This window comes from Aethalodelphis obliquidens, unplaced genomic scaffold, assembly GCF_003676395.1.
Source record: "Aethalodelphis obliquidens isolate GAN/ISIS:26980383/991018 unplaced genomic scaffold, ASM367639v1 scaffold38, whole genome shotgun sequence".
NCBI classification, from domain to species: domain Eukaryota; kingdom Metazoa; phylum Chordata; class Mammalia; order Artiodactyla; family Delphinidae; genus Aethalodelphis; species Aethalodelphis obliquidens.
The window spans coordinates 12,110,602-12,122,632 of record NW_020837982.1 but is presented as its reverse complement, the minus strand read 5'-3'; the positions used below and the strand labels follow the sequence as shown (position 1 = coordinate 12,122,632).

The 12,031-nt window shown below is 43.1% G+C and overlaps 1 protein-coding gene across 3 annotated transcripts in view; it reads left to right on the top strand.

Moving 5' to 3' along the window:
- STX8 (syntaxin 8) overlaps positions 1–12,031 on the top strand; it is a 235,795-nt gene that overhangs the window by 147,468 nt on the left and 76,296 nt on the right. The window contains exon 9 of one of the 3 annotated variants that reach the window (XM_027131054.1): positions 3,438–3,471. The exons of the other annotated variants lie outside the window; for them this stretch is intronic. Within the exon in view, the coding sequence (XP_026986855.1) occupies positions 3,438–3,456 (19 nt within the window). The 3' untranslated portion in view covers positions 3,457–3,471. Of the gene's footprint in view, positions 1–3,437; positions 3,472–12,031 lie in introns of those variants that run through there. 3 annotated transcript variants of the gene reach the window in all.

Genomic DNA, 12,031 nt, shown 5'->3' with positions numbered 1-12,031 from the left:
GTGTTGGTATCTTAAAATGTGTTAAGTGTGAATTGATCTCATGCCCCCTTTATATTTACTTATAAGTATATATATTATCTGTATTAGAATTATATGTAGTGATTCAGAAGGGGGAGGTACAACCGTACAACAGATGCTGAAAGAAGAAATTTCTCCAATGTTTTTCAATGGAAATACTTTAGAGAATTCTTTCTCTTATCTCTTCAGTTTCCCCCCTAATATTTATTTAGCAGTTCTATCGATAGTATAGCAACACCACATAACTATCCTTATATCATTTGTGGTGCCTGATACCTTTAAAGAAAAATGTTTTGCATTTGCATTTGTTCAAGGGACCTTTGCAATTATGTATGTGTTTGTCGACAAGCAGTGCTAGTTTTGCATATTGATGGAGGTTCAGCGTGTGGCCCTAAAGGTCTAGGGAGGTTAGACTTGTATTCATGACCCCCATTAATTAACTTCTAAGTCTTCCCCTGATTAGTATTAAGCCTTGGAACTCAGGGTATATTGTGCAATTTACTGATTAGGTCTAGCAGCCCTTAGCAACATTAGCCTGACCTTTTAAAAAAAAAAAAAAGTTTTTATTTTGGTAAAGTATACCTAACATAAACTTTACCCTTGTCAGTCTTTTTAAGCATGCAGTTCAGTGGCGTTAAGTACATTCACATGGTTGTGCATTTACCACCACCATCCGTGTATCTCCAGAACTTCTTCATCTTCCCAAACTGCAAGTCTGCACCCATTAAACACTAACTCCCCATTCCTCGCCCAGCAGCCCCTGTTAGCCGCCACTCTGCTTTCTGTCTCTACAAATATGACTACTCTAGGTACCTCATATAAGTGGAACCGTACAGTATTTGTCCTTTCGTATCTGGCTTATTTCACTTAGTGTAATGTCTTCAATATTCCTCTTTGTTGTACCATGTGTCGGGAATTTCCTTCCTTTTTTAGGCTGAATACTATTCCATTGTTAGGTTTATGCCACATTTTGTTTATCCATTTATCTGTCAGTGGACTCTTGGGTTGTTTCCACCTTTTGGCTGTTGTGAACATGGGTGTATGGTATCAGTTCCAGTCCCTGCTTTTTTGTGTACATGCCCAGAAATGGAATTGCTGAATCAAATTGTAATTCAGTTTTAATTTTCGTGGGGTAGCTACAGTACTGACCTGACCTTTTGCTTTGCTTTCAGCCTTTAAACTCTTAGGTACTTTCTAGTAGTTTCTTTTTTTTTTAATCTAATAAAGCCCACTTGCAGGCATGAGTCAGGGACTTCTGCAGCCTGAGAGGGGTAGGCAAGTGGAGTTGGAAGGTAAGGTCCTGGGCCCACCCTAGTTGGGAAGTGTAATAGGAGACCCTTTTCCCATTAAAGTAGGGTCCCAAACCCTTGGGATAAAAGTATACCAGAAATAAATTGTCCTTGGGGATTGTGGAGAAGGCAGCCTTGGCACTGAACAGATGAGAAGAAGAAAAAGGAAAAACTATCGTTCCTGACAAGTTGTGGTCACAGAAAGGCTTTCCTGTGCATTTGTATCCTGGGTAGCTGTATTTACCTGTTGTAGCTCAAGGTGCCTGGCAGAAGTAATGAAATACCTCTCTGGAGGGGAGAGCATGTTTATCCTTGGTCTCTAGGAATCAACCAAAAAAAAAACTTTCAAGGCAATGACCAGCACACACTCAAAGATAACGTGGCATATTGGGAAACCCCACAAGACGAGCAAGGATCAGCAACAGACCACAGAAACCGATCTGCGTAGACTTGCGGTGTTAGAATTATCAGATGCAGATTATAAAATCAATTATGATTATATTTAAAGAAGGACATGACAAGTTTGAAAGTATCTTCAGAGAATAGGAACTATAAAGAACAACCTAGAAGATTTGAAACGGGATCAAACAGAATTTCTATAAATAAAAGGTAACTGAAACTCAAGTCTCAGTGGGCATATTTGGTACCAGCAGGAGAGAAACTCAACCAGAGGACATGTAAGAAGAAAACAAACCATATTCCCTTTCCATAAATGCTAACATTTACGAAAGGATGTCCAAACGCCATGGAAGTTAAATTACGGTCTGGGGGCAAAGGCTTGGTCCAAGAGCCTCACGACATAGCAAAGAGTTAATCACTTGCTCTTCCCTAGTGCAAGGCCAGGTTGATCACTGATATGTAAACACAAACACATAGTACATGATACTGCAAGCAGGGTATGTTTTAACTATTTGGGGGGTGGGGATTAAGCAACTCACTCAGGGTAACTCGGTTACTGTTAACTCCATGGCTGTTTAACTAAGAGAACTTGCGTAAGCTGAGAATAGCAGCGGCACATCATCATTTTACTTAAGGGAGTGCAAAACTAGGCTGTGAACCGTGAAATGGTCTTTTGTTTTCCTTCCGCCACCATATCGTCCTCGCCCATCTGATATATCAGTCCTAGATGCTTTCCCAGTGAGGAAATTTCTTGTTAAAAGGACAGACCCAATTGCAAGGGGGCCACACAGCACGGCCCGATGATGAATTTGTTTGTTCAGTTGTTAACAAAGGATTCAAGCACCTCTTTGTGAACCTTTCACTCGGAAGCCTGGGCTTTAAAAATTTTTTTTACTGGGATCTTTGGGTGGTTTTTCCTCCCTTTTCTTCTCCTGCCCCCACCCCAATAATAGCATCAAGTAGAAAACAGTATTATTGTCTGTCTCCAGCTTCTAAACGCAAACTAGACTGATATCTTCCATCGGCACCTATGCGTACTTTCAGATCTGTTATTTGTGTTCAGGACATCCGCATAAAAGCGGGATCTTTGTAATTGCAGTTTAAATATTCATTGTGCCTCGTCCTCATTAGAATTCAAAATAGAGCCTCGTCTGAGTCTGAGGGACGCAGCCAATTGTGAAAGGCCAGACGAAGGGTTCTGAATGACTCGGGTTGAGGGACAGTACTGCTTCTCAGTATACTGACTGTTACATAATGTTGTCGAAGCAGAGTTACTGTGATTTTAGCAGCGTCTCATTGATGTGGTTAGGAATCAGCCCAACTGACATTGCATTGACAGGGTCTCTCTCTGGAACCATTGGATTTGCCTTCCACTCCTTGGAATGGGGTCGTCTTAAGGAGGTGGAAGAGTTCAGTGGTTGAGAAAGGACAGCGCACCGCACGGGCGTGGAGCCAGGCGAAGGGGGGATCACCATTGGGGCTCAGCCACTTAAAACCTGGGTGACTTGGAGAGCCGCTTGCCCTCTCCGTGGCTCAAAATGAGGGTCCCATGGCTCTTCTGCAGACCGCATGAGAACAATCGGGGCGGTATCGTGACTGTGCTAGTGAGTCCTCAGTAAATGCCAGCCGACGTTAAAATGTGGCTTTAAATTGGTCGTCGAGAGCCACCTTAATAAGTAAGGCTCAGAGGCTCTTACCTCTCTTTGCAGCCAGCTTAGAAAGGTCTTTAAGGAGAATGGTGATGATCTGAGTAAGTTATGCAGGAATATTACGGAGCTAGGAGGTTTGCATGCTCATTTAATCAGAAATGAGTCGATTTTTTTTTCAAATAAACTGAAATTTATAGTCTTGTGGCTGAAGCCATTACCAGTCATGAAGTTAGTCAAAACCACCTCTAGTGCATATGCGGGATGGTGGTGAGGCTGCCTTACTTTTGTATTGCACAAAACCCACTTTTTCTTATGTTAGCTGTTTTGAACTGAACACAAAATAGGTAAGAAACTGAATTCCAGGTTGTCTGGCTTATCGAACTGACCTTAGAGACAACTTAATCTCTCAAGGAATTGTTTTCAAAGCCTTACCACAAACACAAACAGTTAATCTGGAGCAAGAGAATAACTCTGAGAGTTCTTTTATTTCTCTTACTGTTTATCAAGAATATTCTTAGCTATTGTTTCCTTCCTTCTTACCCTTCTTCGTTGAGATAAGCTAGTTGAATTCCTCAGCTCCCTTATTCCGTTGCGGAGCACAGGCTCTGGACAGGCTCAGTGGCCATGGCTCACAGGCTTAGTTGCTCCGCGGCACGTGGGATCTTCCCGGACCGGGGCACGAACCCGTGTCCCCTGCATCGGCAGGCGGACTCTCAACCACTGCGCCACCAGGGAAGCCCGCTCCCTTATTCTTTACATACGTGTGTGCCTGACTCTGTACCCCCGTGTCACCTTTCATTCGGTCTCTGGAGAAACGCCCAGTCCTTCACTAATGCGTATCTGCCCCCAGAGCCCTCTGGTCCTTAACCTTACTGCTGCCTTTCCCATTCATTCATTCACTCTTTTCTCCCTCCATGCCAACACAGTTACTGGGCTTGGATTTTAGAAGCAGGTCTCCCAAGAATTTTATGCTCTATGGTTTCACTGCCTGGTATCTATTATCTCCGTAATGGAGAAAAGTCATTTCTCTAAAATCTATAGCAGATATGTCTTGGGAGGGAAACAGTTTTAAATCAACTGAAAAGGGCATGTTTACAAAATAAGGGAGCCCTACAGAGAGGGGCTCATCTTATTTATCTTGGTAATACTGGTAGCCAGGTAGACGTTAGCTGCATTCCGACACCAAATTCACAAGATGGGAGCAACGGCTTACATAAATATGATCAACGTTACAATCAACGCACATTTACTCTGTGTGCCAGGCACTGGGCTCGGTACTGGAGCTGAAAGGTACCTGGGGCACACAGTTCCTGCCCTCGGGGAACTTGGAGCGTAGGAGGCGGGGACACACACTGTAAATCACTAGTGACTGCAGTAGTGCAGGCAGAAAAGGCTCTCAATCAGCCTAGGGGCCCAGAGGTTTCCAGGAGGACACAACACAGGAGCAGACGTCTGAAGGATGAGTAGGAGAAGCTTCTTCTGGGTCCGGTCAAGTGACAAACCAAAATAAGCAGAATGTGTACACTGTGATGCCATTTTAAAGGAGAAAGGGACGGAGAGAGGGAAACAGGGGAAGACAGAAGGATCCACATAGGTGCTGTGTAGACTTGTTGATTAGAGCGTGACAACAGGTGTGGAGGAGCAGGTGCAGGTGACATCGGTTACTTCAGAGATGTGCACGGGGGCCAGGCTTGGAGCTGGGTGAGCTTGTTGATGTTTTCTTTACAAAGCTTTAGAAGTTTTTATGGTAAGCCTGTATTACTTTGTAATTTGAGAATTAATTAAAATTTTAAGGAAAATATACTTTTACTATTAATATTTTGGTACTCTTTTACTAAACTTAAAAAAATTTATTTTTGGCTGCATTGGGTCTTCGTTGCTGCGCACGGGCTTTCTCTAGTTGCAGCGAGTGGGGCCTGCTCTTGTTGCAGAGCATGGGTTCTAGGCGTGTGGGCTTCAGTAGCTGTGGTGCACGGGCTTAGTTGCTCCGCAGCATGTGAGATCTTCCCGGACCCGCACTTGAACCTGTGTCCCCTGCATTGGCAGGCGGATTCTTAACCACTGCGCCACCAGGGAAGTCCCTTAATATCTTGGTACTTCTAGTCATTTTTTCTATACATAGTATTTTGACAAGATTATGATAATCCTGTATTTTTAACCGTTCTTTTTAATGTTTTATTATGTATTTTTTTAACTTTTTAAGTTGAAGAACAGTTTTACAATGTTTCAGGTGTACAGCAAAGTGATTCATATATAGATATATACACATATGCATATATATTCTCTTTCAGACTTTTTTCAGTTATAGCTAATGTCTTATAAACATATTTTTCTTTTAATACTATTAGTACCGTCCCATCATTTACTTAAATACTCTTGTTTGGAGGCTTTTAGATTATTAGACGCATAGAGCTTTTTTCCATGTTTAGGCCTTTTGGGTATTGGTTCGGATGCTTCCAGGGTCAGAATCAGAGACCAGCTCTGGCCGTCTTGTATCAACAGTCTCCTTCGTATATCAGCGGGCTCCTGAGTGGAGGATTGTTTGAGGCCCAGAGCAGTGACAGGGAGCTGGAGGGCCGGGGGCAGAGCTGCCGTCCCTGGGCAGGGAGAGCGAGGTCGGGATGCCACCGCCAGAGCTGCCGAGTGACGCCGCTGCCTCTGACCGTCTCTGCCTCTCTGGGTCAGTGGAAGAGTGCCGCGCTGGCCAGGCCTGGCTGCCAAGGCTGGGCAGAGGAAGAGTCTGGCTGTGTTAGACTTCACAGGATGGGCATTCCCTCAGAATGGAAATGGGGGTTGGATCTGGACATCCAGGGGAAAAAACAAAACAAAGCACGTTATCTATTACAGATGTATGTCTCACGTAGACTTATTTAGACCCAAGTTGGGAGCAGCGTTGAGCTTTTTTCAGCGTACAGGCGTACATCATTTTCTTGCGCTTTGCTCTTACTGTACATCACAGATGATGTGGGTGTTTTTTTGGTTGGTTTGTTGCTTTTTTTTTTTTTTTTTTTTTACAAACTGAAGGTTCGTGGCAACCCTGCGTTGTCAGATGATGGTTAGCATTTTTTTTAATAGTGTTTTTTTAATTAAGTTATGTACATTGTTTTTGTAGACATAATGCTATTGCACACTTAATAGATTACAGTATAGGGTAAACATAACTCATGCACCGGCAAACCAGAAATTTGCGTGACTCACTTGGTTGTGATATTCCCTAGAGCAGCTCTTCGGGCAGGATGGGACCAGCTCGTGGAGAGCCAAGGGGCTAATCCCGTCCCCCTTCGTCTTTCTTTTTTTCCTCTTCCATCTTCTATGGAAGACATACTCAGGGCTCAGTCCTTTGCTCTTTTTTCTATGGTGGGGGGTGGTTCTTCTTTGACCTACTCTGTCGACTCTTGGATGGTTTCATGGGCACCTCACAACTCTGCATCTCAGACCCCAACTTCACCTGAATCGCAAGGTCTCTGTCGTCTTCCACTACCACTCAGTTTCTCTTGACTGCCCCCAACATGCTCTCAACTTGTGTATGCTCTTCATAGGCTCATTATCTTTGGCCCCCCATAAGCTCCCTCTTCCCATTGCTTCCCATTGCTTCTGGCTAAAAACTTCCTTCATCCCCTCAGACGCTTTCGGGGGCCAGACAGGAAACCTTCATGACTGAAGCGGGCCCCTGTGATTCTCTCCAGTGGCAAACAAGAGAGGAAACAGCAGAGCTTTGCCGAGTGGGAATGCAACACCAGATCATCTCTGTGTTTATTTTTTTATGGGAAGCCTGAAATCTGGATCTTTTAAGTGAAATCTCCCAGATTTTAGTGTTGACAATAAATGAACCTTGTTAAAAATTCCATGTGGGCCAAATAAAACACGTGGCGATGTCCTGCACTTTGGGGCCTCTCTTTCACCTCTCTCTGGTCAGTCCCTAGGCCTGTTTGAGAATAACTCTGAAGTAAATCTCTCTCTTCCCTGTTCATCACTTTGTGTTCTCACCACTCTGTCTCAGGCTCTTGTCACGCTTATGTAGCCATTACAAATGATAATGAAGAAGTCTGTTTATTGGGTACAGAAACATGTGCGTGATTGTAACGTTGATCATATTTATGTAAGCCGTTGCTCCCACCTTGTGAATTTGGTGTCGGAATGCAGCTAACGTCTACCTGGCTACCAGTGTTACCAAGATATAAATGAGTCCCTCTCTGTAGGGCTCCCTTATTTTGTAAACATGCCCTTTTCAGTTGATTTAAAACTGTTTCCCTCCCAAGACATATCTGCTATAGATTTTAGAGAAATGACTTTTCTCCATTACGGAGATAATAGATACCAGGCAGTGAAACCATAGAGCATAAAATTCTTGGGAGACCTGCTTCTAAAATCCAAGTACTGGGGCGCTCCGATGAATATATTGGAATTGCTCGATATTCCTTTTAGGAGCTAAAATGGACAGCTCGCAGACCTGCCCTTCTCTTGGCGCTCCTGAACACCCCCTCCTGGACCCTGTGGGTGCTCATGGCCTTTGTATAATGCAGGTGTGACACGTTTGTGGTCAGATGTCTTTTATATGTGACCACATCACCGTCGTCTGCTTTGGTTTTGAGTTCCTACCGTGGAAAAGCCTGGCTTTCTGCTCACAGCATTTATTTGGGGAGTGAGAATAGGAGCAGGAGGTTCCAATGTTGATGCTTCGGCTTAATCCAGGCAAAATGAAGCCTTTGAGAGAAGCACCAAATTGGAAAAGCTTTATTTAATGGAAAGTGATTGATAAGGGCTGACAGCCTCAGCACTGTCACCATGACCGCCTCTGGGGCTGCCACACTTCTTCTAATCCGTTACGAGGCAGTGACTTTCGCAATCATCAAGGGGTCAGAAATGATCACAAAGGAGAATCATTTTTTGATTATTGTTTTTGCTCGGTGTGGTTTGGAAAGATAAGGTGTGATTTCCAAGAGCAGCTTCTGTTGTTACGGAGTAATAATTACGCTGAGCAGACTTGGCCGATACCACGCCCCCGTACGTGTTCCTGCGTGTTTTCTGGTAATATGTGTTCGCCACTGCATTCATCTGCTTTCAACCGGCTGTGTGGGACCAGCAAGTATCGGCTAGGTTTAGAAGGCCCGTCGGTGGGCTTGGGACAGAGCATGTTTTGCTTACTCGAAGTATACTTCACCTCTGTTGTGTGTCCACTGCTTAAGCGAGCCAGAGCCCCAATGCGTCCTCAAGGTGTTTCGCCATCCCAGCCTGATTCTTCAGGAGTTCACCATTACACTCCAGTACTTCTCATTCATACATTGATTTGATTGTATCTGTAAATTGAAATGAAGTGAAGAATTGGATTCTAGTTGTGACCGAAATTACCCAAATTGGGAAGTTGCTTGATATCTTTTTCACATGTGAAATCAATGGCTTGGTACTGTTGACCATAAACTAATTGGAGTCCAATTAGTTTATGGTCAACATTACAAGGGTTTATAATTGGACTGTAACCCAATTCTAATTGGACTTCCTCAAAAGAAGTTGGGCATTTTCCTTTTAGCTAATAAATTCATCCACATCTTCATGAGGTCAGTATGGAAAGGCAGGGGGAAAAAGGTTAATGGCTTAGACTAGATGGTCTTTGAGGTTCCATCCAACTCTGTTATCCTCTTTTCATACCCCTTTGAAGAGAATTAGACACTTCCTTCTACCCTGCACACGCACACCCCCCAAATATGAGTCAGGGGTCTAGGCCAGAACTTTGTTGATCTCATTTCAAACAGGGTGGTTGGCACCAGGTTAGATACTTGCAGAGTTAAATCCTACCTGAACAGGGACCTTGACCTTCAGTGTTACGTATTCCTGTTTGATTGAAAACAATTTTAACAGACATGTGTTAGAACAAAAACAAGGAAGATAGAGAAAAGTTTTAATGGGAGATATAGAGAACGTTTGTTGGGTTTTAGTGGGTGTTTCTTTAGGAAAATAAAGAAATGTGGTTATTGAGCATAACTCCTGGGTTCTTTGTTCATAAATAGTGGTAGAGATGCCTCTCACTTTTCTCTCAAGTTGGTGTTATAGCTCGAGGGCTATTTTTAGTTAATTAGTTAATTTTTTTAAGTGAGCTGTATTTTTTGGAAAACATCCCTACAATTTAAATTTTGGGTACAGGTTTTTGTGCCTCTCGCCTATCAAAAATTGTAACTATAAAATGGAGTAAATGGACACGTAGCTGGTTTTAGGGTTATTTAAAGTCACAATGGTTCACAAGTGGATTATCTTCTCTGTGTATTATCACAATGGAAATTTAGAGATCAGCTGGCCTTCCTGAGCTTCTAGTGCTTGCTACTCTGTTGAAGAGGCGCCCTAGCCCAGGCCAGTTACTGGTGTGTGCTCAGAGAATGAGATCGTTTTACTTCGACAGCAGCTGCGATGCCCAGTGTGCACGCTTCTGAGAAACAATAACCGCTGGTAAATAAAGTTGAATAGAAACAAGCAAAATTAAAGGAGTTGTCTGTCATACCTTGGGAAATCATAATAATTAATACCTGGCTGCAGCCATTTCTCAGTGTGCAAAGCATCTCTGTCAGCCCCATCTGCCGGTCTGTCCACGGGTAGGTCCCTGCCCGTACTTCTCACCTTACAGCGCACTTCACAGTGGCGCCAGTGTGCAAAGCTGCTCGGTCGCAGGGCGGTGCTTCCAGTCCAGAGCCCTGACATCTTTTAAAGAACTTGACTCTGGACCTTGTTGCATTCATGAAAGTTTTTATCAGCCCTAGGGATCCATTCATCGGCTCCAAGAGAACCTCATCAGCCACACGGTTTTTATTTGTCGGCTCACCTTTTCTATCTCTCTCAGAGCCAAGCAATCACGACACTTTGGAGTCATTGAACCAGCGTTAAATTCCTAAGAAAAATTGATTTGGGGCTCATCTGAAATCACCGTTGGGTTTTCTCTGTCCAAGGGTGTGAACACTGAGATCAGTTTCTCCGGATTAGCAGCAAAATGATCTCTGTATTGGACTTGGGCATCAGTGGTCCACGACACTGACCTCTGCGCATGTCCAGTACCAAAGGCTCTCCTGCGTCTCCCATTTTGCTGCTCCGAGCCGACTGCAGCCATCAGGACGCGCTTCGGTGGCCTCGGGAGGGCACGTGTCTGCTGAACGGCTCCCCCCGCCTCCCCTCCACCCCATTCTTCCACCAGTTGATTTATGGTGATAGAGCCCTTCTTTGTCTTTTGGCCCTCCAAGCGATCGTTCCTTTCAAAATGACTTGGATTTCTGAAAAGTCTTGTTTTTTAAAAAAATTTTTGCAAATATGGAGCCAAGATTCTTTGTCATTGTGTTGGCATTTGTCTGGTAACTTCTTACCTGTAAATCCACAGAGAAATGGAAATAAAATTGAAAAGGGTCACTTTTTTCTTTTTTTTTGGCCACACAACACGTGGCATGTGGCACTTCCTCAACCAGGGATGGAACCCATACCCCTTCAGTGGGAGTGCAGAGTCTTAACCACGGCGCCACCAGGGAAGCCCGAAAAGGGTCAGTTTTAAAAATGAATGAATACAGTGGTGGTAGCAGCACAATAATGTGAAATAATATTTAATGCCACTGAACTGTACACTTAAAATTAAGGTGGTAAATTTTATGTGTATTTACCACAGTAAAAAAATGTTTTTTCTATTTAGAAGATGAGTAAATACTTGGTGTACCCCTTCCCAGTAAATTATGGCAAAGTTAGAATAAAATGCCTTGGCATCTTTGTAAAATAACGTGCAGTATTGTTCCATACAACCATTTTTCGTGTGATGTGGTAACAGAAGCTTAATTATATCTACATAGATTTGCCCAGGCAAAATAGAAATAGGAACAAAGATAGCTTCAAAAACTAGAGGGCATCTCAAAAATAAATATAAGTGAATTCAGCATTATGGTTGCTATATCTTATTCTTGCCGTTCTTAGTAATACTAGTAAAGCACAGTTAACTGATCACTGATATATTCCTACGTCCAAAATATTGGCAGTTTATTTTTGAAACCTGGAAGGAGAGTTACATGCTTGGAATATTTGATTTGCAGAGACTTCTCTATTCCTGTTAACCGCTTTCTGACACTATACTTTTTGTATAAGTTCAGTAACATCTACTCTTTTTAGCATATTTATACCCATGATGAATCAGGTCTGTTTTAATCCATTTCACTAGTCCTATTTCCATTTTGTTTAGAGGTAATGAAGCCTCTAATAGTCCCTCTAGGGGGCGTGCTTTTCATTTTAGGTAGACAGCAGGCACATCTTCCTGTGATACTGGACTTGTTTTATACTTTCTGTTCCTTAGAAAGAAAGACTGAGCTCCCAGTCTTTCCCAAAAATGGTTCTTCCCTTTGCGATCCACATTTACATCTCTTTTCCCGGTTTTTCAACTCTGCTTTTCTTTCTTTTTTAAAAAACTGTGATCCGGGACTGCTTCTTAGGTACTTCTTAAGCCGTGTCTTGCATGGATATTTTTGGTGGCATGTGACGACTGCAATCAGTTTAGTAGTCAGAATGTGCCAGTGGTGTCAAACGCCGTACCTGGGGCCCATTTTTCAGAACTAAAGCCCCTTTAGCCTGTCAGTAGTAAATAAATGTATTTCTAAGCATTTTGCAAAGTGAACACTATGATTACGATATAATTTTATATGTAAAGGGAGTGGGAAAAGGAGAACA